General features: G+C 45.2%; 1 protein-coding gene across 2 annotated transcripts in view; it reads left to right on the top strand.

Annotated features, from left to right (window-relative positions):
* The first annotated feature begins 16,135 nt into the window (after nucleotides 1-16,135).
* NSMAF (neutral sphingomyelinase activation associated factor) overlaps nucleotides 16,136-27,196 on the top strand; it is a 56,654-nt gene continuing 45,593 nt past the window's right edge. The window contains exon 1 of one of the 2 annotated variants that reach the window (XM_036264387.1): nucleotides 16,136-16,221. In XM_036264387.1, the coding sequence (XP_036120280.1) occupies nucleotides 16,163-16,221 (59 nt within the window). In that variant the 5' untranslated portion in view covers nucleotides 16,136-16,162. The remainder of the gene's footprint in view (nucleotides 16,222-27,196) is intronic. The other variant, XM_036264389.1, reaches the window with a different exon arrangement.

Genomic DNA, 27,196 nt, shown 5'->3' with positions numbered 1-27,196 from the left:
GGCTCTGAATTCTACTTCTGTTAACTTCCTTAACTGTACCTCATTTAACTCCTCTTCAGTAGAGGTTTCTTGTTCTTTCATTTGGCATATGTTTGTTTGTTTTGCCATTTTGGCTATGTCAGTGGGCTTTGGAGCCTGCTAAATTTTCCCTGTGCGTATTGGTGTTCTGCTGTTTGTGGCTCCCTCTACTGGGTTTGGATGAGCATGGGAGGAACCAAGTTAAACACCACTGTCAAGTTTTACCTTCCTGGGCAGAGTTGCAAGCCCAGGAGTGGTTCATTTATTCTCTAGCCTTTTGACTGGAGGCTATTAGTCCCTGTTACCTGAAGAGCCTTGGCTTCTCAGTTGAATGAAAAACTCCCTCAGGTGTTCAGAGTAAGGGCATTTCCCGTAGTTGGGGCAGATGCTGGTTGTTAATGGGCTTCAATTTGCATTTCAATGGCCACCGGGTGGGTTGAATCTCCAAGGGAGGGGCTGCCTCCTCTCCCCAGAGCCCTGGGAAGGAGTAAGATGACCACTGTCCTGCATGGCCACAACTCAGGAAAAGCTCTGAGAGCCCTCCAAATCCCGAGTGTCTTCACACAGTTCCAGTCCAGTCCGCCCTCCCTCTGCCAGAGCCCAAGGTGAGTGGCTGTGGCTATTTTAGCATCTGCCCTGGCTCTGTGCTGTGGATCTGCTTGGGAGTTTAACCTGAGGGCACTGCTCCCAGGTAAGGCTGCTGCTGTCGGTGGGCTCCCAGCCCCCCTCTCGCACCTCTGCAATCCTACCAGGATTGATCAGTGTCCCTGGTTATATGGTCCTCAAAGATGCTTTTTTGTTGCTTTTTCCTGACAATTTGTCTTTATTTTTGTTGTAATTCCAGTTTGGTCCTGGGAGATGGTCTATGTAGCTTCCATTCACTCCGCCACCATTTTGGAATCTACCACTGACTTCTTAGTATACATTAGGCTTTTCTCAATTTTTCATCAACTATAAATAAAACTGCACCCTTGCTGGTTTGGCTCAGCGGTTAGAGCATTGGCCCGTGGACCCAAGGGTCACAGGCTCAATTTCTGGTCAGGGGCATGTACCTAGGTTGCAGGTTCAATTCCAGCCCTGGTCTGGGTCATGCAGGAGGCAACCAATCGATGTGTATCTCTTATGTCAATATCTCTCTCTCTCTGTCTCTGTTTCTCATTCTTTCTCTCTCTCCTGCTCCTTTCCATTCTATCTAAAAATAAATGGAGAAATATCCTCAGGTGAGAATGATGAACCTACATAAATAAATAAATAAATTAAATAAATAAATAAAACAAACTGCAATGACTATTCATCTATATAAATCTCTGTGTAGCTGAACATTGTCTTAGAAATGAGTTTCGTGGGTCTTGTCATCTATTTAAATTGCCCTCAAAAGAGCTGGCTTGCCTGTGCACATGTCTGCCTGTTGTAGACCAATGAGACAGACCAGACTCAGACTCCGAACTGGGTTCAAACTAAGAGAGCTTTATTAGCCGCACGGCGACTGTCCCATCCTACTTAGAGGAGAGAGCAGTCCCGAGTTCATGGGGTGGGTTGCTTATATAGTTGTCTTAGCCTCTGCTAAGGAATGTGGGTTAAGGGTATGGGAGCAAGCAAGCACATACAGAAGCAGTTATTTGCAGTTAGCTGTTATGCCTGAGGGAACAATCAGTTTCTGTGTACACAGAGCGATGGTTATCTATACAATGCAGTGGTTATCTATTAGCAGATAGTTCTTGCCATTCCCTTAAAATCCAGGGGGCAAGGTCATGTGTTTGTCCTTTACATTCCCCACTTGTTTTAGGGTTAAATCAAATCTTTGATTCTAAAGTGTCTTCAATTTCTTCCATTGTGGCTAGCCTCTGATAGGGAGTGCTAAGAACTATGAGCTTAACAGCCTGTACTTTTTCTCTAAAAAATTGCATTAAGTGATTAATTAGGATTGAGCCACAAGTTAATATTAATAGGAGGAGGAGTAAGGGGCTCGCAAGGCTGGTGATAAGAGTAGTGAACCATGGGGACCAATTAAAGAGGTTCTCAGACCAATTCTTAGAGGTGGATAGAGCCTGTCTTGTTCATCTAGTCACTAACTAATTTTATGCTTTCTCTAATAATACCAGGTTAGCATAAAAGCGACAGGTTTCTCCTAAGGCCAAACAGAGAAGAAATAAACCTGTGAAATAATGTCAGCAAGAATACATAAGTCTTTGGTTCCAACGGGAAAGACGTAGGGAGTCAGTCCTGAGGCGCAAGCAAACCAAGTCCCGGGGGTGCAGTTAGGACCCAAGTCTCTTGTGATGAGAGGCTTAATGGGGTTAGGGTGGTAGCGTCCCTGCATGAGTCTGCATAAGGGAAAGAGCTTAGGTCGTAGTCGCCGATGATGAAGCATGTCCCCTGTCCTTGTAGGACTCCGAGGGTCAGGTGTGGGCCATACCTTCATAGCAGTGACCGCCCTTGAGTGCATCTAAATTGGGTAGGTGCTTTACTGGCAATCAGAGTCAGGAAAGAGACTAGGAGGAAACCCTGGAGAGCTTTATCTTCAGGGGATCCTCGGTCCACTGTAAGGCCCATTGTTCAGGTATTTGCTCAGGGTGTGCTTTCTTTACCTGAGTGTGGTGAATCCAAAATTTCTGTCCTGCTACCTTCAGAGTGGTGGGCGTAGTCAGGATAACAGGAAAAGGGCCAGTCCAGTGAGGCTCGAGGGAAGCAGGCTGATGTTTCTTGACCCAGACCCAGTCACCAGGGGTGAAGTCTTGTGGTGGTATCTGGGGTGTCCCCGGTTGGGGTCTGGTGTCCTTGATTGGCTGTCGGGTCTGTTCTCTCAGCCTCTGGATTGCCTGCAAAGAGCTGAGGATGTTATGGTTACATAGGTTGGCTAAGACCTTGTCCCCGATTTTGGGTAGAATGGGGGAGGCTGGCCAAACATGATTTCAAATTTTAAGATAAGGGGTACAGTGCACATGAAGGAGGGCAAAAGGAAGGAGCCTTACCCAGTTGTCGCCCGTCTCAAGGTGGAGCTTAGTTAAAGTTTCCTTTAATGTCCTATTCATTCTTTCTACCTGTCCTGAACTCTGATGGCTGTAGACACAATGCAATTCCCAGGTAATCCCTAAAACTTTAGCTAACAATTCTGTGGTTTTAGCAATGAATGCCAGGCCATTGTCGGACCCCAGAGCTAGAGGGAGGCCAAATCGGGGGACTATCTCAGAGAGCAGTAACCGGGCTGCCGTGGTTGCAGTTTCAGTCTTGGTAGGAAAAGCCTCAGTCCAGCCGGAGTAGATATCTATGAAAACAAGCAGATATTTACAGCCGTATTGGCCAGGGGCGACCTCAGTAAAGTCAGTTTCCCAGTGGTCACCAGGAGCTGTGCCTCGTTCTCGGGCCCCGAGGTCTGTTGTTTCCTGAGGGTGAGAGTTGACTTGGGCACAGGCAGGACATCTCTTTATTTCAGATTCTGTCCATCTGTTGAGGTTTGGGACATAAAGTCCCGGGCTATGGGACTGGAGAGTTTAGTCTTGTCCAGGTGGGTGCCCTGATGCAGCTGAGAGATCAGCTCTCGGCCTGGGGCCGCAGGCAAGAGGATCCTCCCATCAGAGAGAAGCCTCCAGCCTCGAGGCCCCTGGTTACAGTTGAGCCTCCATCCAAGTTCTTCCTCCTCTTGGGTATAGGAGGGCTCCTTGGGGAGGCTTTCCCCTGGAAGGACTGGAAGGATTTAGTGGCCCCACTGGTCATAGGGCAGCCTCCTTGGCTGTCTGATCGGCGAAGACGTTCCCCTTAGCTTCAGGGGTGTCAGAGTTCTGGTGGCCCCGGCAGTGGATAATGGACACTTTTGTTGGTAGCCAAATGGCCTCTAGGAGGGCAAGAATTTCTTCTTTCTTTTTGATGTTTCCCTCCTGAGGTTAGGAGTTCCCTTTGTTGGTAGAGGGCCCCGTGGACATGGGCTGTGGCGAAGGCATACCGGCTGTCAGTGTAGATGTTTACTGACTGACTTGCCTTTCGCCCATCTTAAAGCCTGAGTTAGAGCAACTAGTTCAGCCCTCTCAGCTGAAGTCCTGTGCCCTAGTGCCTGGGCCCAGATAACCTTGTCTTGCGTGACTACCGCTGCTCCCGCATATTGGACTCCTTCCCCGATGAAGCTGCTCCCATCTGTATAGAGAGCATGCTCTAGAGTTGGGAGAGGATTGTCAGTTAGGTCAGACCTCAGGTTAGATAGAGTCTCAAGAATGTCTGAGCAATCATGAAGGGGAGCCTGAGGGTCATCGTCAGGCAGCAGGGTGGCCGGGTTGAGGGCAGAGGTCTTCAGGAACTGGATTCGGGAGGAGTCTAAGAGGAGTACCTGGTATTGGGTGATTTGGGCGTTAGACATCCACCAGTCTGGAGGGCTCCTGAGGAGAGCCTCAACAGAGTGTGCCCCAGTGATCTGGAGGTCTTGCCCTAGGGTTAGCTTGGATGCTTCTTAAACTAAAATAGCAGTAGCTGCTATGGCTCACAGGCAGCTGGGCCAGCCAGAGGCTACCGAGTCTAATCCCTTAGATAAGTGCGCAACTGGTCTCTTCCAGGGCCCTAACGATTGGGTTAGGACCCCTTTGGCAATGCCTCGAGTCTCAGAGAGGAAGAGCTGAAAGGGTTTAGTGATATCAGGCAGAGCTAGGGATGGCAGACATTAAGGCCATTTTTAGTTTCTCAAAGGCCTGTTGTTCTATCTCAGTCCAGATTAAGGCATTGTCCTTTCCCCCTGTGCTAGTATGGAGAGGCTTACCGATCTCGGCAAAGCTAGGGAGCCAGAGGCGGCAGTACCCTACAGCCCCAAGAAATTCCTGAACCTGTCTCTTGGTTGTGGGGGTAGGGATTTTCATGACCGCCTCTATCCTGCTATTGGGGAGCGACCATTTTCCTTCTTTGAGTTCATAACCTAGGTAGGTCGCGGTGGTGGTGCATAATTGCCTTTTGCCCATCTTAAAGCCTGAGTTAGAGCAATGTCTTGGCTGAGACCCGATATCCTAAGTGTTCTAGCTCTAGTAGGAGTGTCTTCGAGGCCTCCTCACATTCAGGAAGAGAAGCGGCTGCTAGAAACAAAATCATCTACATATTGTAGCAGGGTGACGTGTTGGTACCTTTCCCGGAACAGTTGGAGGTCCTTGCTCAAGGCCTCATCAAAGATGGTGGGAGAGTTCCTGAATCCTTGAGGCAGGCCGGTCCAGGTCAGTTGTCCTGAGAATCCCCCTTCCGGATCAACCCATTCGAAGGCGAAGATGAGTTGGCTGAGAGGCGATAAGGGAATTGAAAAGAAGGCGTCCTTGAGGTCCAAGGCAGTACAGTAAACCCGGTTAGGGGGGGATCAGGCTCAGAAGCGTGTAATAGTTCGTAACCATGGGGTGGATGGTTTCCACCTGAGTGTTTACTTCCCTTAAATCTTGGACCAGCCTAAAATCCTCAGTCCCAGGTTTTTAAACCGGCAAGAGGGGAGTGTTCCAGGCTGACTGGCAAGGTTTTAAAATGCCAGCTTCTCTGAGTCTATTAATATGCATAGTTATGCCTAGTTTGGCCTTTATGGAGATCGGGTATTGGCGGATGAGGTCCTTAGGTTTCTGTTGGGCCCCCCTCTTAGGACAGTCCTTTTTCCAATGACCATATTCTTTGCAGTAGGCACATGGGTTAGGGTCAGGAAGTGGCCGAGATCGTTGCCTAGGTCTCCGTGGGGTTGGCCCTATGTTTTTAGGCCCATTTCCCCGTTGTCCTTTTTGATTCTCTTGAAGAGTGGCTATGATTACTCTTGTGACTTTTTTAGTACTGGCCGTTTCTGAGTCGTCCCTGTTGTTAAATACTCTATGAGCTGTTTCAACTAACTCACTAAGATTCCTTCCTTCAAAACCCTCTAATTTCTGGATTTTCTTCCTAATGTCTGGGGCCCACTGGGTGACAAAAGCAGTATTAATTGCTCGCCTATTCTCAGGGGCTTCTGGGTCTATGGGAGTAAAGAGGCGATAAGCCTCCATGAGACGTTCAAGAAAGGCCGCTGGGAGTCCCCTGCGGTTTGAACAGTCTCGCTTACCTTAGACAGATCAGTTGGCTTTTTGGCTGCTCCGCGGAGGCCCTGAAGTAGAGATCGGCGATACTGGGTTAAAGCCTCCTTACCTTGATCAGTGTTTGGGTCCCAATTGGGTCGGGTAGTTGGGAGGTAGGCTCCTATTTGGGCCAGATCTGTGAGGGGTTGGCGGTCTGGCCCGAGGATGGATTTTGCTGCCTCTCTGTGGGTCCTGTCCCTCTCCTCGGAGGTGAACAGGACCTGCAACAAATGCTGACAGTCATCCCAAGTGGGCTGATGGGTGTGGAAGACTGTCTCTAGGAGAGAGATTAAACCTTGGGGTTTATGAGAGGAGGGTTCTGTTGTTTCCAATTTTACAGGTCGCTAGTTGAGAAGGGGACATAAACCATGAAGGGCCGAGTCTGGTCTCTACCCGGTGGTGGAGCAACCTGCTGGAGGGGCAGGATGGCAGCCGAGGAGTCTGGCGCCTGCGGAGGGGTTATCAGGGGTGCCGCCACGGGTATGGGGAGGACTGAGTGGCTGAAGGGCTTCAGCCTCTCCGGCCACGGCAGCAGCAGGTGGCGGAGACCGATAAGGGGGTGGCCCCACAGGGTCAGGGAGGGGGTCTCCTGGGGGACCTGAAAGAACAGGGTAAAGTCTTTGGGAGGGAGCAGGAGCCGAGGGCTTCTGAGGCTTCCGTGGAAGCTGGGCAATTACAATCTTCTCCCTATTAGGGCACAAACATTTCTTAATATAATTAGGCTTGTCAGTAGCTATGTCAATCCAAACATCGAGGTAAGGAGTTTGGTCTGGGTGTCCGGGAGTCCCTAGATGACGCCTCAAACTACAAACAAAGAGCTTCAATGAAAAGTGCCCCGGGAGGGCCAATTGACCCGGAAAGTGGGCCCCTCCAATTAGCACAAATCGCACAAGAATCCAGGGTCTGCTGAGATGCTGTAACCTGAAGCACGCTTGGAAAAGTCTGAGAAGTTATCAAGGAGACACTGAAGAGGGGTCGTAGGTCCTAAAGGTTCCTGACCCATTTCGAAGGACACAGGCCGGCACAGCACAGAAACACAAAACACAAAAGGACAAACAAATAAGACAGACAAAAAACAGACAATCCGAACCGGGGCCAAAAGCAACGTCTCGCTATGGCCCTGGGGCTGGATCTATGTGCTGCGTCCAGCAGATCCACTTGCCCTTACTCTGCAAAGTTTTCAGAAACAGACTTACTGAGGGACGTCCCGTCTGCTGAACTGAACCGGGGCCCGGGGTTTCCAGATGCTCTCTAGATGGAATTTGGAGTGGAGACAATTCCAGGGCAGAATGGCGTCTGGAGTGGAGGAATGTCTCTCTGAGGCCTTCCCCTAGACCACCCGTCTGCTCCCGGGATGGACCTGTCTCCCAGAGTCAGAGGAGGTCAACCCGCCGAAGTGGGGGAACTTGTTTGTCTATCTCACTGGAGCCTCCAAATGTTGTAGACCAACGAGACAGACCAGACTCAGACTCCGAACTGAGTTCAAATTAAGAGAGCTTTATTAGCCGCACGGTGACTATCCTATCCTACTCAGAGGAGAGAGCAGCCCCGAACTCAGGGGGAGGGTTGCTTATATGGTAGTCTTAGCCCCTGTTAAGGAATTTGGGTTAAGGGTATGCGAGCAAGCAAGCAGGTACAGAAGCAGATATTTGCAGTTAGCTGTTAGGCCTGAGGGAACAATCAGTTTCTGTGTACACAAAGCGATGGTTATCTTATACAATGCAGTGGTTATCTATTAGCAGATAGTTCTTGCCATTCCCTAAAATCCCGGGGCAAGGTCATGTGTTTGTCTTTTACATGCCTAACTCTGCAATGAGTGACATCATATTGGCACCTTGAAATTGGCCATGATAAGAGTATTTATACCATAGAAATCGGCAAAACTCTCCAAATCAGCCTGTGTTCTTGCAGCTTGCTAGTTGGTAAATCTTTGGAAAAATGTACCAAATTATACTTCTAGCTGTAGTGTTGAAGAATTCCTTCTCACATGAGCACTGGATACTACCACTAACAATGTTGATTCTTTACTAACTTGATATCTGAAATGACATCTCATTTTGTCTTAATCTTCTTTATTTACTAATGAAAGTGACATTTCTGTTCAAAAGGATATAATATATATCTTAAAATCATTAATCATATTCTGCTTAGTTCCTAATCCAATCTATACTAATTTCTGATGGATGACATGCCTGGTAAAATTTTCCTGGATTTACTACGAGGGAAAGACCCTGAACAAGGGCTGACTCTAGCAATTACAGTCATTTTTACTCCTGTAGGGAAAGTAAACTGCAGATGACAGATAGCAGGTGCCCACTGACAACGGTATACCCCTCGAGGAGGGGAAACTGATGTACATGTGGTATGCAGCTCCTTAGGCACACTGTGATTTTGCAACTGGACATAAAAATCAGGATTTCAGAAAACGTTAATTTTATGGGAAAATCATTTAAAATCTAGTTTATAAGAATTTCTGGGGGGGGGAAATGTTTGGTATTGTTCTTCCACTAACCTCAACACTTACTCAGAAGCCTGGATGGGCATGAAAAGGAGCAGAGGTACACACATCGCCAACTGGAGAAAACAGGCTACGTGTGGTGTCTCCTGGCAGGGGCCTACCCGGCATCTCCTCACCATCCCACAACCCGGTGACCTGGTTGTGCTCACACGTGTATTTCCACTTGTTTGTCCTCCCCTTCTTCACTTGGCCCATGGGCTTTGGAGAACGCTGACTCCCTTTCAGTTTTAGAGATGGCCCTGGGCCAAATCCCATAGAACATTCCATTTCCCTCACCAAAGCCTTTGATTCAAGGTAGCTGTGTGACCTAAGAGATCCCCTCAAGGTGAATCCCTGTATGCTGGGCATGCTGGGCTGGATGCGGTCTGTCACCCTGAAGGAGAAAACAGCCAGCAACCACCAGTCGCCCCACAGGGTGGTGAACCAGACCTATCGTGCACCTCATGATGCTGAAGACCTGGCAGAGATGAATGGCCACTGTGTCTTTGATGAACTTGCCGAGCCATTGGCTCAAGGAACCCTGAAGCCCATTATACCTCTGATTTCCAGGTACCAACGTTGAAATTCTCTTTGTTATTTAAGCAAGAAATGAAAGGAAAAGAGCCTGTAATTGTTCCCACCTAACTTTCAAAGTTGTTCATTTGAGTTCTGAGATTCTCTCCTGTTATTTATACAGTAGTCAGATTTAAAGATTTAAATCAACTCGGCCAGTGTGGCTCAGTGGATTAAACATCGTCCCATGGACTGAGAGGTCCCGGTTAGATTCCCAGTCAGGGCTCATGCCCAGGTTGCAGGCTTGATCCCCAGTAGGGGGCGTGCAGGAGGCAGCTGATCGATGTTTCTCTCTCACATCCATGTTTCTATCTCTCTCTCCCTCCCTCTCTCTCTCAAAATATCAATACAAAAATTTAAAAAATTTAAATCAAATCATGTCACTCCCCTGTTCTTAATCCTCCAGTGGCTTCTGTCACACATTGTCAACAATGACAATAATAATGAAGAGCCGTGCAGGGCCCTCCCTGGCTCCATGCGCTCTGGCCCCTTCTGTGTCCGTGCCACCTCCCCGGGGGCGCTCCAGCTACTGCAGCTCTCGTCCGGGTGCTGCTCCACTTACTATTTCTTCCGTCTCGATTGCCTTTTCCCAAGATCTTCACATTCAAGTCTCCGAATTCATTCACTCGCCAGCCCAAATATTAACTACCTTCCAGTCTAATCTATACTAATGCCTGATGGGCAATGTCCCTTATGCAAAGCAGTACCTACCTCTTCCATACCCTACCCCTCACTCTGCTCCGTTTTACTTCATGGTACTTCTCTCTGCCTGGCTTTATATTTGCTTTTTAAATCTGTCGATCTCACCAGAATGTAAGATCCATGAGGGCAAACCTTTATTTTATTCACAGTTGTGTCTCCAGTACCCAGAACATTTCTTGGCATAGAATAAACAGCCAATAAATCTTTATGGAAGAAAAATAAAAACTAAAGAAGAAAGTAATAATCTCAAAAAGTGATCTTCCTTAAAAGAACTACCAACGTAGAGCCCTTGGCTAATTCTGGTTTAGTAACAGGTACACACCATTCCCTACCTCCTTTCTGCCTGGCTGCTTTCCACTCTCCTACCTGCAAGATGTAAGTGCTCGTTTTCTCGGCCTCCACTGCTGCTTCGGGCTTGTGCGCAGGAACAGTCCTGGCAGTGACATAGGCGGAGTCTGCGGTGTGTTTCGGGGGGTGCTCCAGTTGCCGGGTAAAGGCACAAACAAAGCTGACTCTTTTATCCTTATTTCTGCACAGAAGCCAGGCATGCTCGTGGTGATGAAACAGTACTCTTGTGACCACTGGCTGCAAGCCTGAGAGGACAGTCACGGCACGCTGCTGAGCTGTTCAAACAATGCCAATGAGAAAAGGAACTCCACTGTTGACTGAGTTTTCTGTTACTTACAGTGCGACAAATCCTAACAGACACAGTGGTGAGAGGTAATGTTCCTGTTCTAAGAAGTTTCCAGCCTAAATGGGGAAAGAGACCCTAACAACGTAAGGTAGAATGGGATCACTGTGAAAATCCCCATCTGACTGCGAGCTTTGTCAAGTCACTACCCACCATGTGATGTCTGACATATTAGTGTCAGGTACACATGTACTGAGCGAATGCATGCGGGAGGAATGCCACCTGGGCGCATCAGGGAAGACTGCAAAGTCTTGAGTGGCAGCTTCACAGTACCGATAGGCCTTGTCTGGCATGGCACAGTTGGTGGGAGTGTTGTCCCATGCACCAAAAGATTGCGGTTCAATTACTGGTCAAGGTACACACCAGGTTGCAGATTCAATTCCCAGTAGGAACAGGGCATAATGTTCAATATTTCTCTCTTTCCTTCTCTCTCTCTCTCTCCCTCCATTGCTCTATCTAGAATCAATTAAAAACAAAAAAAGTAGCACTGGCAGGTTCGATTCCCATTAAGGGCACGTACCTCAGTTGTGGTATCATCCTGGGCCTTGTTGGGGTAGTGTGGGAGGCAACCAATTGATGTGACTCTCTCACATCGATGTTTCTCTTCCTCCCTCTCCCCACCCCCCCACACACACTCTGTCTGAAGATAAATGGAAAAAAATCCTTGGGTGAGGATTTAAAAAAAAAGTGTAGCCCAGCCCGTGTGACTCAGTGGTTGAGCATCAACCCATGTACCAAGAGGTTGCCGGTTCGATTCCGAGTCAGGACGCATGCCCAGGCTGTGAGTTTGATCCCCAGTGGGGGGCGTGCAGGAGGCGGCCAATGTTCTCTCTCCTTGATGTTTCTATCTTTCTCTCCCTCTCCCTTCCTCTCTAGCTCAAATCAATAAAGAAAAAAAAAAATTTTTTAAGTGCAGGTAGAATTTCAACAGGGTGAAATGGTGGGAGAAAGGTAAAAGAGCACGTTAGGCAGAGAAAACAGGAAGCATAAAGGCATAATGGAAGGAAGTTGTAACAAAAAGAGAATGAATGGTGATTGTCTCTGTTTTTACAGGTAAAAACATGTATGCTACCACTTCAAACATAAAGGGCAACAATTAAATGTTTCTGCCTTCATAAGATTTAAAAAATTAACTTAAGCATTCTTCAGAAATATGCAATAGTAAAAGATATTTATTTTACAAACAGAATAAAGTAAAGACATTGATACCCAGTGATTGACACCTAGCTAATGGGAGGTACATAAAGATCCTCATCTGCGATCAAATGCAATTTTTAAAAACTGAGTACAAAGCTCTGAAGATTTTAGGGCTTAGTCTATAAAGTGAAAATAAAAACATTACTAAGAGTTCAAAGATGTGTTTTGTGATTGCAAAAGCTCTGAATGAAAATTGTTTTGATACAACAAAGCTTCACACTCCCCTTTTACGAGGACAAGAATTGGCAGCAGGGGGTGGGGGGAGATGAGGTCTTTCCCTGAATTGACTGTACCTCCTGGGATGTGCAATCACCTTCATTTGATGTAGGTAATATTACCACAGTTTTCAGGGTCTAAAGATCAAGCTAAGACTGGCTTAAGGCTGGGTAAAGCCTAGTTGGAAGCTAAATGCTCTGTCCAAAACTTCTGTTTCCTGAGGGACATACAATTCAATCTCTCACTCAACCGCCTCGGAAACCTTTTCCTTCACTGTGTTCTCTGAGACTTTTCTCCTCATGTGGTAGGTGTCTACATGGTCAAGCCTTGGAAATTTGCTACTCAGTTTAATTCACATTCACCTAAACAGAAGACCTCACCCCACTTTGTCCCCTGCACCTCCACCCAATCGTGGTGTTATTGTTGTAATTAGCTCATTATTAATATGAATAAAGGGAAGAAAGCAAAGGGGAGGCCAGACATTATAAGCAGTGCCTGCTTGCAGTCATCTGGGCAGCTTCACTAGGAAGCTACAGCTTCACACTGCCCAACAGGAGCTATGTTGAACGCTGTGGTCAACTATGCTGAATTCTGCTGAGAGTTCAGGAAAATCTAAACTAGAAAAGTGACCAATGAATGTTGTGGTTTGACAAGAACAATTACAGTGGTGTGGTGGAAACAGAAGTCCAATTGGAATAGGTTGAAGAGAATGCAAGATGAGAAGAGCAAGTGTAGGCTGATTATTTCAAGAAGTTTTGCTAAGAATGCGAGCTGGAGGAAGATGTGGGATAAAGGGAAGATTTTTTTTTAAACTATGTTTATATTCAGATGGAAATGATTTGATAATAAGGGAGAAATAGACAAAGCAAGAGAGAGAAGACAGAAAGGATAATTACAAAGCCTAAGATTTTGAGAAAGAAGTTGGGCTTTGATAGGAGAAAATATACCCTAAAATCACAGAAATGAAGATAAGGGAACAGATGTTAGTACGCTGGATGATTTGGTAGTAGGAGGGTAAGAAGTTACCACCTCAGCTTTTTCTCCCTAAACACAAAGTCTGTGGCAGCAGAAGCATCTGTCTTCTGTGCTATTCAAGAAAATCCTTTTGGGCCAGTTTGTTCTCCTCTCCTGTCAAAGATAAAGCTAGGAAGTGAAAAGTTACAAAGGTTTGATCACGGGCAAATGCTGTGTATCTGTATCTGCTAGTTGGCAATTATCTGCCACAGTAACTGGAAGACAGAAGCCATGTCCTGCCTGATGATTGCATGTCAAAGGAATGGCTTTCAAGGCCACGTGAAAGGCACTCCTGAGTTGCAGGAGATACAAACACATCTCAAAGCTACAGAGAAGGAATTCACATTTGTAAGCCCTTTTAGAAAATGCTCTAAGAAACAGAAGTCAGGGGCTTATATCTGGTGTTGGGTAGAACACCAGTACATCTTGAACTTTCTCAGGCAAGGACGTTAACCGGGGCTAGGGTCATCCTAGGGATGAGGCCTTGAGCTGTTAGGAAACGTTAGCAAACTCTTTTCATGTGGGGGGAGAGCAATGGGCAAAATCATTTGTGCTGTGAATCTGTAGTTTTTAAAGGCCAAGGCTGAGGCCTACTTCAGAAGAAAGCTCAAAAGGTCCTGGCTAGAATTTGGTCAAGAAGAGAATCTTAGTCACTTTCCACTTACCAGGACCACATCATCCTTTAATGTTTAACTAAAAGAAAAAACTTGCATGCGGTTTTCTTACATTATTACAGCAAAGTTATTTATCTCTTCTGAACTAATAGCATCTATGATAGTACTACTTATATAGAAAGTTATTGTCATGCCGCTTAGCAACTTTTATTATCTTATTTTATCGTATACCTGCTCATGCATTTGCCTCAGCTCCCAAGTTAAATCATAATTTCTTATAGGACATTGGGCTACAATACTAACATCTTTTTGTTAGTGTTGTAACTAACTCGTTGATATTGACAATAGGAAGAGAGCAAAGGGAAGCTCAGGTATTATAAGCACGGTCGTCTGGGCAGCTTCACTGGGAGGCTTCAGCTTCACACCCCTCCCTTCCTCCCTCCTGGATTGTTGAGGGCAGGGGACAGGGGGAGAAGGGGGAAATGGGCACATGCACAGTGAAGAAGTTGGGGTGACTAGTGAAGGTACTTGCTTGTTGGTCTAACCTGGGAAAAAGATAATTGCAACCCGAAATCCTGAAATGTTAACTGGTTAAACTCCAAGACAAAGGAGTTCTCTGGTTATAACCCCAAGACAAAGGAGTTCTCTCTCCCTCTTCCTCTCGTGCGCTCTGGTTTCTCCCTGGCTCCGTGATCCACACTTCCCGTGCTTCCTCTACAGCCATGTGGCCCTAGGAGCGACATGGCCCCACACAATGGACTACAGCTGGGAACACAAGCTAAGCCAGCCACATGCTGGACTGGACTGTGCTTTATTATGGAGTGAAGACTCTGGGCAGTGGCTTTGATCTTGGCCCTGCTCAGGACACAGCTGGACTTTTTCCATGGAGGGACAGGGGAAGGTGGGAACTTGGAGGGGAAATCCCTTAATTTTATATCATCAATAAAGCTTTCCGTGATACCTTATCCTTCCATGGGGGCGTCATGCATTTCTTGCTACTCTAGCACAACAAGAACTCCACTTCTAGCAACGGGTGGGGACACAGAGGGCACCCCACCAATAACATTTTTATAGTTAAAGGTTCTGTGCAGCTCATGGTCACATGGAAAGGATTCAATCCAAGTCACAGGGTACCTATGCTCCTTCATTCATTCCAAAAAAAATTTAATGGGTACTCACTATATGCATATCATTTCTCCAAGTTCAATAAGACCCAGCCCCAACTTTTATTGTTGGCTCCCCCATTTTCCCATTAGAGTCCTACAACACACTGGAGCGCTCAAATACACATTTGCCTTGAAGCTTTTAAAAATCTAAGCCTGTAGAACCTGGTCTATAAGTCAATATTAGATATGTGTCAGCTATTACACAATTTAAGTGTTCATTATTAAAGGATCCCTCAAAGGTTGTTTTTCGTAGGCTCACACTCAGGATATATTAAGGAGTCATAACCACAGTGAAACACAACTCACACCCACTAGGACAACTATAATTAAAAAGTCAGACAACTAGAAGCATTAGCAAGGCTGTGAAGAACCTGGAACCATTCTACACTGCTGGTGGAAATGTAAAATGGTGCAGCCACTTAGGAAAATAGCTGGACAGTTTCTCAAATGTTTAAACATAGTTACTGTATGACCCAGCAATTCCACTCCTGTGTGTGTAGTTAATAGAAATGAAAACACATGTCCACGTAAAAACTGATACATAGCAGCACTATCCATAATAGTCAAAAAGTAGAAACAACCAAAATTTCTGGCCAATGGCTAAACAAAATGTGGTATATCCACACGTGGAATGCTCCTGAGCAATAAAAAGGAATGAAGTACTGATACTGCTATACCTAGAAAACATTATGCTCAGTGACATAAGTCGAACGTAAAAAGCCACACACATGTCTGATTACATTTATATGCAATGTCCAGAACAGGCAAATTCATGGCAGGAAGCTGAGTGTTGGCTGGGGCTGGGGGTGGGGCTTGGGGTTTGTGTGCTGACTGAGGATATTAGTGGGACGGGCCGTGATAACCAAAGGGCATGGGATTTTTTGTTTTGTTTTGTTTTTTTGAGGTAATAAAAATATCTCATCATGATAGTTCTAGTGCATATATCTGTGAATATACTAAAAACAGTTTAATGGTACACTTCAGATGGGTGAATTGTTTGGTGTGTGAGGTATATTTCAATAAAGTTGTTAGAAAAAGAGAAAAAAAATGTCTTGTGACCCATTATTTCAACTACCAGGAGCCTGGGCCCCGCCGGGGTGTCGCCGCGGGCAGGCCCGTCCCCGCGGGAAGAGTTCCGGGAGCAGCGCGGGGAGCGGACGCGGGGCGCGGAGCCCAGGTGTCCCGCTCACCTCCGGCCGCGAGCACCTGCGCCGCCGCGGGTCACCGCGCCCCTCCTCCGGCTGAGTCACGGCGCCGGAGTCCCCACGCGGAGATGCGGTGAGCGCGCCGGCCGCCGCGGGGCTGGGCAGCGTCGGGCTCTCGCCCCGAGCGGCGCGGGAAGCCGGCAACGCGCTCTCCCCGGGGCCTCGCACACGCTCTGCTCGGCGGGCGGTGGCGGGTCTGCGCCGCCCGGCCGCCCGCCCTCCATGGCGTTTCTCCGGAAGAAGCAGCGGGAGCAGCAGCTGCAGCTCTACTCCAAGGAGCGGTGAGCGCCGCGGGCGGCGGGAGGGCCGGAGCCGCGCTCAGGCCGCGGAGGGGCCACCGCGGCGGGGCCGCGACCGGAGCCGGAGTCGGGGTCAGAGGCCGGCCTGGTCGGGGCGGAGACCGCGGGGGCAGGAGCCGGGGCAGGAGCGGGGGCAGGAGCCGGGGCAGGAGCGGGGGCAGGAGCCGGGCCGGGAGCCGGGCCGGGAGCCGGGCCGGGAGCCGGGCCGGACCCCACGGCGGAGCCCGGCGGCCACTGCAGTCCCGGGGCCGCGGCCCGGCTCACCCGGAAGAGGCCGCGCGGGTCCGGGGCGGCTCCTCCCGCGGGCGCCGGCGGGAGCGCGGGGACTTCCCGGGCGCGCGGGGCCGGGCGTTCTCCGGCGGGTGGCGGGGGTGAGAGCGAGCGAGGCGGGCACCCCCTCCTTGTCGCCTCGTCCGGGCCGGCGCCCCCTCCCCCGGGTAGCCGGCGAGAGGTCGCAAGTCTGGGCAGAGCCCCACGGGCTTCCAGCGGCTGCTCCCGAGTCGGGACCGGAGCCGGCACCGGGGTCAGGGGCTGGGGGTGGGGGGTGTAGACGTCGGTGCCTCCTCACATCACAGACCCTTTTTCTGCCAAGTTCCACTTCTTCAGAAGTGAAGCAGATGCCCCTCTGGGGAGGGCCACAAACAAGGCCTTATCTGGGAAAAGCCAGGATCCAGCCCCCCTAATGTTTTCATCTAGGCGGTGAGCCTCATACGTGCTATTGAACACTTTGCAGCGGAGAGCTTGGCGGGGCACTGCCGTCACCGCCGCAGCCAGGAGGGACTTCGGGTCCCAGGACCAGCTAAAAAGCCTCAGGGCAGTGCCCGGTCAGTTTCTGATCCTCGGTCTCCTGGGGAAGTGTCTTACAAGAAAGCTCACTTCTGCACCAAGTATACCTCCCAGTGCATTCATGGTGACCGAAACAACTTGCACATCCTCGGGCCTGGAGTCCCAGGTGGCGGAAGGAACTGGGGCTGGATTATTTTACACATGTTATTTGAGCTATGGGAGCTGGTTTTTCGGAGAGCTGGTAACCTGTCACGTTGTGTGATCAGTGGACACCAACAGAGCAGCTTATACATGCAGATGTAGACTTGAAAGGTTTGTGTGATCTTGTAGCATCCACACTTGTTTTACAGGTGTTGCCTGGACCCGTTTCATCCAAACATTCATATCCCTTTCTAATCCTTACTTTGGCCTGGCCAGCATATCCAGAGTCTGATATTTTGTTTCCGTAGTGTAGAAAAGGAGATAAGATATAACAGAAAACATCTTGGACATGGCTTCCAAGAACGTTTTTGTCAGTGTGATTAGGTTTTTTCCACAGCAAGTCTTGCTTATTCAATAACTGGACCATGAAGTACTCACACTTGTAGAGGCTCTTCTGACTTCATTTGTAGCTCTTGTTTCATGTGGAAAGAGCTTGAGTAGAGTTTCTCTGTTCTGTACCAATAACATTAGGACGTTATGATGTTGTGTTAAGTACATGAATGTTCAAATTTACATTGTAAGAACTTTGAAACACTTGAATTGCCATCATGCTCTATGATCTAAGTGTCATTTGTAACAATTCCATTGCCTCGCTGATATACAGGAAAACCTGTTTTCTTTAGATCTGCCAGTTATTTCAATGGCAGTAATTTGTGCTGAATTTGGTTAGCTTGTACAGCTTTACAATGTCACACAAGTCTGCGTGCACTTCCATGTCTGTGTGTAGCCAGCTTTGTCAGTATTCATTGATCAGACGTGACAGGCTAGCAGCACCCAATATAACTAGATCTTACAACCAAAACATTTATTCATCAGGCAGTGAGGCAGCAACTGTTCCTGAGCACCAGTAATCTGAAAAAGTTGGTGCCATGTATTTTATATTTATTTGAATCCTATTATTACCCAAACTCTTGAATGCTCTCTGCCCCAGGACTTGGCAAGTTCAGGATTGGCAGACTTGAACCAGGATGGTGTCCATAGAATATCAGTTTGAATGACAGGAATCTGTCTCACAATCAGATATGGGCTAGAATCAAGCAGTCTCTTTACAAATCTTTGAATTCATTCCTAAATTTAAGAACATTTCAACCAACTTTGTTCAGCCCCAAGTTTATAATTTTTTCACAGATTTTTTATGGCTAATTCCTTTAGTGTCAGTAAATACCAGTTAACAAAATGATTGTTATGGATCATTGGTTTAGGCATGTATCTGAAAGAACTGTTACTTTTCTTGATACTGTTTCATGAAAGGCCACACCTCTTGCCAGTTGCAAATTCACTGGTCCCACTCATGATGCTTTAGAGATTTTAGATTTCTACTGCTACCAAATAATGACCCCAGAAAAGGAGAAACTTGAAGTTAGCTTTTATTTCTTTTACTATTAAGTTGATGGTAGTGCATTTAGAGTAAGTGATATTTCTAAACAAGAAGAAACAGAGGAGACTGGGAGATTCTTGTATTGGTGGCTTAGATCAAGGTGGTGGCAGAAGAAAGGGAGAAGTGGATGGATTTTAGATGTTTTTAGGAGGTAGCATCGCCCTGGCCGGTTTGGCTCAGCGGTTAGAGCGTCGGCCTGCAGTCTGGAGAGACACGGGTTCGGTTCCGCTAAGGGCGCGTACCTCAGTTGCAGTTTGTCCCCGGCCCTGGTTGGGTCGTGTGGGTGGCGACCACTCGATGTGTCCCTTTCATGTTGATGTTTCTATCTCTCCCTCCCCCCACACTCTATCTGAACAAAATATCAAAAAATGTCCTCGGTTGAGGATTAAAAAAATAATAATAAATTAATAAAAAGGCGGTAGCATTGACAGGTCTTGGTGTGGTGGATTATGTGTAGGAGGTAATACAGGACGAATCCTAACTAGAGTTGTCAGATGAACAACAAATAATCTTTTAGGATAAGTATATCCTGTGCAATATTTGGTACATATTTATACTGAAAACTTTTTGTAATGTATCTGAAATTCAGATTTAACTAGGTGGCACCCACTTTTATTTGCTAAACATGGCAGTCGTAATCTGAGGTTTCTGGTTTGAACAACTGTAAGTGGAGCCAAATTTTGGTGATGTTTATAAATGGATGCTGTGGTCATTTTCAGTATTAGAAAATAAAGAGATACTTTGCCATTCAAGTTAAGTACAGTAGTATTCTGGTTAAGATTTAGGTGGCAGAAACCGTATTGATTTTCCTGATTTTTTAAAATGTCCTGCTCAAGTGTTAATGAAAATAAAGGGAAAACATTTTAAAAGGACAATTCACGTATCTTCCTTTGGTTGTTGGACATGGCAGATGTGTACAGTGGGTTGGCAGATGAAGATATTCTACACACTGCTGCTATTTAAGATATTTCTGTTTTACGATTTAAGAATGGGATAATTGTTAAATGCTTTTTGTCTTCATGTCTAGAAGTGGTAGGGGAGGACTAAAGCTATTTTCTTCTTGGGTGATGTAGAAATTTAGTTAGTTGAGGCATGTTCCTACCAGGGAAGAGTCATAGTTTTCTCTCTATAATAGAACAAATTACCTAGCTATGGCTTGTAAACTGCCATTCCAGGATAAAACATTAGTAGTCGTGAATTCTATATTGAGCACACATATTATATGAACAGTTTTCCAGGCATTTCTCAGACTTCAGCTTTGCTTCAAACATTTCATGTGTGTCACTCTCTTGGTTATGCTGGTATTATATTTCTTGGCTGACATTAAATATCTTTTACTTTATATGTTTATTTTATCAATTGATTATGTAGTCATTATACTAAAAATACTTGTTAGAGAGTAAAATGATTTGTTATATTCCTGTTTAATGTTTCATTTCTAAAAATGATCATCCTATATATATTTTAGAATATTTCTATGGGATATACTAAGTGTTAAAAATGGAGATAAATTGCAGAATCAGTACTTACCTAGTCAGGACTGCTGATGGATTAAAAGAAATTACATTAAGTTTATTAATTATATTTAGATCTATTTCCTTATTTTTTTTCTGATTGACTTATCAATTACTGGTAGATGCTTCATGATGCAAGCTTGGCCTTGTATTTCTATCAGTCTTTGCTATAGATATTTTCAGGGTATGTTATTAGGTTTATGTAAGTTTAGACTTGATATCTTCTTAGTCAGTTGAATCTTTCATCAATATATAGTGACCTCTTGTAGTAATGATATTTTTCTATTTTGTCTGATATTAATATAACTAATTGATTATTTACATTATATAGAACTTGTCATTCTTTCACTTTCAACTTCTGTGTGTCCTTAGGTTTTAGGCATATTTCTTCTAAAGCTTAGGGTTAGATATTTAAATAATTTATTGTGATTTTTTTCTTTTGGGGGGATATTTATTATTTATTAATTTTTAAAATGGAGATATTATACTCTAGTAGGGGCAGAAAATAAACAAGGTAAGTAAAGGGTATAGTGTGATAAAGAATAATAACTGCTGCCCTGGCTGGTTTGGCTCAGTGGTTAGAGCGTCGGCCTGCGGTCCAGAGAGACCCAGGTTCGGTTCCTGCTAAGGGCATGTACCTCAGTTGCAGTTTGTCCCCGGCCCTGGATGGGTTGTACAGGTGGCAAACACTCAATGTGTCCCTTTCATGTCTATGTTTCTCTCTCTCTCTCTTCCTCTCTCTCCCTCCCACTCTATCTGAACAAAAAATGGAAAAATGTCCTCGGGTAAGGATTGAAAAATAATAATAATAACTGCTAGGGAGGGAAGACAGGCCCGGGAAGGGGCTGCCAGTGTGAGTGGAGGACAGGGACGCACAGCCTCAGAGCGGCCAGCAGGACCTCACAGAGAAGGCCACGTGTGAGCAGGAGGTAAAGGAAGTGAGGGCTTTTTGTGTGTATGTCTTCACATGTATGAATTTGTATCCAGAGGGTAATGTGAAGACTAACAGGAGCTCAGAGTGGCTCAGGAAGCCTGGTATAGGACTGGTCTGGGGAGGAGGGCATGTGAGCAAGTCTAGGCAGAGTTGGGTCGGCTACAGTCACATTGGTTGAACTGAAGAAAATTCTTCCAGGTCCAGTGTATTTGGGATTTTTTTCTGTCAAGTTTTTGTATAACTGGACTAAGCACGAGATTAGATAGGAGTTGGGGACTCAGGACTTGGGTGTATCCCTCACTCATACCCTTTAAGCTTAGGGCATTGATAATATTTGTCTTAACAGGTTACTCCATTTATATTTATTATTATTACAGATATATTTGGATTCAATTTTACTTTTTCCTTTAATTTTGTCTTAGTTTTTTACTTAGTTTGAGTTAATTAAGCCCCCCCGTGTTCCCTTTTATTTTTTCTGAAATGTATGGAAATTATATATTCTGCTTCTGTTTTTCTACTGCTTACCCTTGAAATTTTAATGTTTATATTTAACTTAAGGTCTGAAGTTAATCATTCAGTTTATCCACCTCCCTTATAATATAAGGACCTTGGAATAGTTAACTCCTGTTGTCCCATCCTAAATTATAACCTGTTATTGTTCAGAATTTTCCATCTATATTGGAAACCTACAAATTAAACATTATAGTAGTCCCCCTTATCCAGGGGGCGATACATTGTAAGAACTCCAATGAATGCCAGAAACTGCAAATAGTAGCAAATCCTGTATATACAATGTTTTTTCCTATACATACAGACACTTTACAGCTTCTCTTTGGCATATTTGAATTGCCAGCATCATTACCATTGTACTTTGGGGCCATTATTAAGTAAAACAAAGGTTACTTGAACACAAGCACTGTGATACCACAACAGTTGATGTGATAATTGAGACAGCTACTAAGTGACTAATGGGGTGGGAGAAGTTGGACCAAGGGATGAGCAGGACCTAGCAGGAAGGTACAGGATTTCACACTACTCAGAACATTGCCATCATTTACAACTTACGAATTGTCTGTTTCTGGAATTTTTCATTTAATATTTTTAGACCATTGGTTGACTGCGGGTAACTGAAACTACAGAAAGTGAAATCGACAACAATGGGGTTGGAGAGGTGTCTACAGTATAATTGTCCAGTTAATGCTTATATAATTTTACATGCATATTTAGTTCAGCATTCCTTCTTGCTTATCATGTCTTCCTTTTGGAACTACTTTCTCTTTCCTAAAGAATATCCTTTAAAAGTTCCCCTGATGAGGGTCTGATGGTAGTAAACTATGTTCGTTTTGTTTTTCTGAACAAGTCTTTATGTTGTCCTTGTTTTGAAAAATCAGTTTTGCTAGATGTATAATTCTCTCAGCATTTTGAAAATTGTGCAAATGAAAGCAAACAGCCAGGGAATATGCTTGCTGGAGCAGCATTTGATGGAGGAAGCTCGACAGAGAAGAAGTTAGTAATATGTGTGCCATGCCCCCCTGTTGCAGCACTTAGCTGCTCCTACGGTCAGGCTTCAGACTCCAGGAGAAGCCTGGACCCCGTGGAGTAGCCTGGGCTAGAATACAGCAGAGCTACACTGTGATGGAACCATGTCCGGCTCAGCTTTTGTGTCTGTGGGATGGCCTTGCCCCTTTCCTGGCTTGACTGGGGACTGTCTAAGCCTTGAACTTGGGTGTGTATGATGTGGCAGGATGGGGCAGTATTTGTTGTATCTGTGTTTATGGTTAGGAAACCATGTGCCCTTTTTCTGGTGTGATTAAGACACTGGGGCCCTAGCCTTGTGGTAGACCAGGGCTGTTTTCTTTAACACAAGACTACAGCAGGTTTCCATGTAGCTTTGCAAAAGGCCACCTTCTATTCTGGGAGACAAGCCCACAATAAACCCCTATCGTTTAAGTCTATTTGTTCCTTCTAAGTAATATCTGTTCTCTGGTTGCTTAAGATCTTTTTGTAGTGTTTTGATGTTTGTCTATATAGAGATTTCTTTATATTTATCTATCCTGACTGGGGTTCCTGAAGCTGAAACACTTTGGGAAAAATTAAGAGCCAAGCCTTTAGCTTTTAGAATACTGCTCTTCCCCATTCTTTTATATTTATTTCAATAAATATTTAATATTTATTTTTCTGTGCTGTGTTGTGGATTATTTAAATCCATCTTACAATTTACTGATTTTCTCTCTAGTTGCCTGATTTTTCTGTCTATTCTATTAGTTTAAGTTTTAATTTTAATTATTATATTTTAAAATTTCTAGTTTTATTTGGGTCATTTATAACTGCCTGGTTATTTTTTGTATCATCTTTTATTTTTCAATTACAATTGACATACAATTTTATGTTAGTTTCAGGTGTTCACTCCAGTGATTAGATATTATATAATTTACTAAGTGATCATCCTGATAAATCTCAGGATGCATCTGACACCATGCATAGGTATTACAATATTATTGACTGTATTCCCTATGCTGTACTTCATATCACCATGACTATTCTGTAACTACCAATATGTACTTCTTAATCCCGTTACCACTTTCACCCACCCACTCACTCCCTTCCATCTGGCAACCATCAAGATGTTCTCTGTATATATGAGTTTGTTTCTGTTCTGCTTGTTCACTTATTTTTATTTTTAGATTCAATTGTTGATAGATATGTATTTGTTGCCATTTTATTGTTCATATTTTTTATCTTTTTTTTTTTTTCCTTCTTCTTAAAAAAGACCCTTTAACATTTCATGTAATACTGGTTTGGTGGTGATGAACTCCTTTAGCTTTTTCTTGTTTGGGGAGCTCGCTCTGACCTCAGTTCTAAATGATAGCTTTGCTGGATAGAGTAATCTTGGTTGTAGGTCTTTGCTTTTAATTACTCTGAATATTTTTTGCCACTCACTCTTGGCCTTCAAAGTTTCTGTTGAGAAATCAGCTCACAGTCTTATGGGAGCTCCCTTGTAGGTAACTATTTTTCTCTTACTGCTTTTAAGATTCTCTCTTTGTCTTTAACCTTTTGTGTTTTAATTATTATGTGTCTTGGTGTGGGCCTCTTTGAGTTCATCTTGTTTGGGACTCTGCGCTTCCCAGACTTGTATGTCTATTTTCTTCACCAGGTAAGAGAAGTTTTCAAACAGGTTTTCAACTTCTTGCTGTCTGTCTTCTCCTTCTGGCACCCACATGATTGAGGATCCTTACACTATCTTCATATTTTTGCATTCTTTTTGCTGTTCTGATTGCGTGTTTTTTGCCCCTGTATAGTCCAAATCGCTGATTTGATTCTTGGCATCATTTATTCTACTATTGATTCTCTAAATTATTCTTCATTTCAGTTAGTGTATCCTTCATTTCTGACTGGTTCTTTTTTATGGCTTCTATATCCTTTTTCATGCTGTTGAAGTTCTCACTAAGTTCCTTGAGCATCCTTATCACCATTATTTTGAACTCTGTATCTGGTAGTTTACTTGCCTCCTTTCCATTTAGTTTTTTTTTTTTTTTCCCCCTGGAGATTTCTCCTGTCCTTTCATTTTGGACCTGTTTCTTTGTCTTCACACTTTAGCTGCTTCCCAATGTTTGTTTGTATATATTATGTAGAGCTGCTACATCTCTCAGACTTGGTAAAGTGGCCTTGTGTAGTAGGTGTCCTATAAGGCCCAGTGGTGCAGTCTACTGTCACCCAGACTGGGCACTCCATGTGTCCCCCTGTGTGAGCTGTGTGCCCTGTCTTGTAGTTGAGTCTCGATTGCTGTTGGCATTACTGGGAGGGATTGACCCCCAGGTCAGTTGGTTGCGAGGACTGGCTGCTGTGCAGGAGTCGACCCTACAAAGCAGAACTTGCTTCAATGGGGCTTTGGTACTAATTGAGTTTGCCCCTTGAGTGCGTCGCTCATGGAGGTGGTAGGTAATCTGGCACGGTCTGAAACTCTCCCCTGGATACACTGGCTCTGGGGCCTCTCAGGTGGTGCAAAGTCAGCCACTACTTCTGCCTTGTCTGGAGCCATCAGGCCCAGGCTACTCTGCAGATGGCTGCAACTTGTGTTGGGCCAGGAGAGGCCACACTGTGAACCAAGATGAGCTGCCACTAGTGCTGGGCATAGGGCCACTTAGCAAGGTAGAGGGTACGCAGAGACCAGATGCTGCTTGTTTGAGAGATTTTAGGAAAGTCTGAAGCATAAGCCAAGAGAGGCCTGTTATATGGAAAAGCAACTGGAAACATTGTGTATGGGCCTGTAAGTTGGGTGGGGCAGGATCTTAGGGAATTGCTAGGGAGGGGCAGACAGTGTTATCCAGGTTAATGGAGACTCTGATATGGCACCCGTGTGTGAGCTCTGTGGGGGTAGTTTCAGAAAAGGAACAATGGCCTCTGCTAACGCTTTTGTCTGGCAGAAAGCGGCCTCCCCAACTCTCGCCCTGATGCTAGACAATTCAGTTCCTCCTGTATGTTCTTGGTTCCTTTCCCGCTGCTTCCCTAGTGCTGTAGCTCAGAGGGAGTGAGTCCTCCCCGCATGGACACTGGAAGAGGAATTGCCTGGGGCTCTAGAAGCCCTCTGTCTCATTCAGCCATACTCCTTGCTGGTTTTTATGGCTAGAAGTTATAGGAATTTGTCTTTCTGGAATTGGAATGCTGGGCTTAGGTGTTTGGGAACCCTTGCTCCTCAAGGGTACCTTAGCAGCCAAGATTTCCTTCCTGATTTTAAACCACAACACATGGGTTTGGGACCAGCCCATTCCACATCTCTGCCCCTCCTACCAGTCTCATTGTGGCTTCTGCTTTAAATCCCTATTTATAGGACTTCCATTTAGCTAGATCTCAGGCAGATCTGAATGATGGCTGTTCTGTCGTTTAGTTGTATTTTTGATGTGGTCATGGGAGGATTAGAGGATCACATTTATCTTCACTGACATCTTGACTGGAAGTCTGCCTGATCATTTTTGATAAAAGTCTGTTTTGGTTATATTTTTATGTCCTATATTCTTTAAACTTATTTATTGGAATGATCATATACAGAAAATAAATTATCTGTAGCCTTTACAGGTTTCATTTTGTTGCTTGTACTTCCTCACTTGTTTTATGATTCTTGATTGTAGCCTCTTGTTTCTTGGAGTTTATCCTTGAGAATTCTTAGAGGCCTGGGTTTGAAGCGCATTTTTCCAGAAAGTGTTTGCATTTATTTCTGCCTGGGTCGGGGGAGAGGTCACATTGTTTTGTCTTCAGTTTCACTGGGCTAAACAGGTAGTGTAAATTCTAGCCTGAAATGTGTCAAAGCAGGCATGTGGTTTCAAACTCTCAAGGGAGACTTACTTATCCCCCGTCCAGAGCCAAGGTCCTACCATCTCCCTCTGGGGAAGATGGGGTGGGAGATTTTTATTTCCATCCTCAAAGGATGTTACCTTTATGGATCCTAGCTTTTTCTAAATACCCCCCAGCGCCCATGACCATCCTCTCAAGGCACATGGTCCTAATCAATTCAGGCTCTATACTACTCAAAGAGTTGGACAAACGTCCATAGGAAAAGACTACTCCATTGCCTGCTAACTTCTTTGTTTCTTTCTTGTAAGATTTCCCCTTACATTTTCATTGCCTCAGCTAAGCATTTGAAAAAATTTCATCCAGCAATTTTAGAGGATCTGTACTGAGATTGTTTTCCTGGACATCTAATCTGCCAAATGCCTGAAAAGGAATTCCTGCGGATTCTTTAAGCATAGGTTCATTTACCAAGTCCATAAACCCACTGGTTTAAGAAGGGGCTTCAAAGTGATCTAGTCTGTAGCTCCCTTCCCTCAATTTTATAGTTGAGGTCTGAGTAAGTAAAATGATTTGATTTAAAGTCCAATAGCCAAACAGCTGAACTAAGGCTAAAACAAATGTTTTCTGAACCAAGTCCAGCCCCTTTTCCACCATAACTTGGTGCCTCTGTTTTAAATACTAGGCCAGTGCTTATTTTTATGATATCTCTGAAATTTAGCATGATTCAGGAATACTCAGAAGCCTGGTTTTATGTCAGTATTAGAACCTTGTTAGTCCCGGTGGGATCAATGGGTCAGCAGCATCAAGGTGGCCGGGAACATGCTGAAAATGCCGAATCCCAGGCTCCACTTTAGATCT

The sequence above is a fragment of the Molossus molossus genome, unplaced genomic scaffold (genome assembly GCF_014108415.1).
Source record: "Molossus molossus isolate mMolMol1 unplaced genomic scaffold, mMolMol1.p scaffold_m16_p_16, whole genome shotgun sequence".
Classification (NCBI taxonomy): domain Eukaryota; kingdom Metazoa; phylum Chordata; class Mammalia; order Chiroptera; family Molossidae; genus Molossus; species Molossus molossus.
The sequence above is the reverse complement of the archived record's forward strand: the minus strand, read 5'-3'. Positions and strand labels throughout refer to the sequence as shown.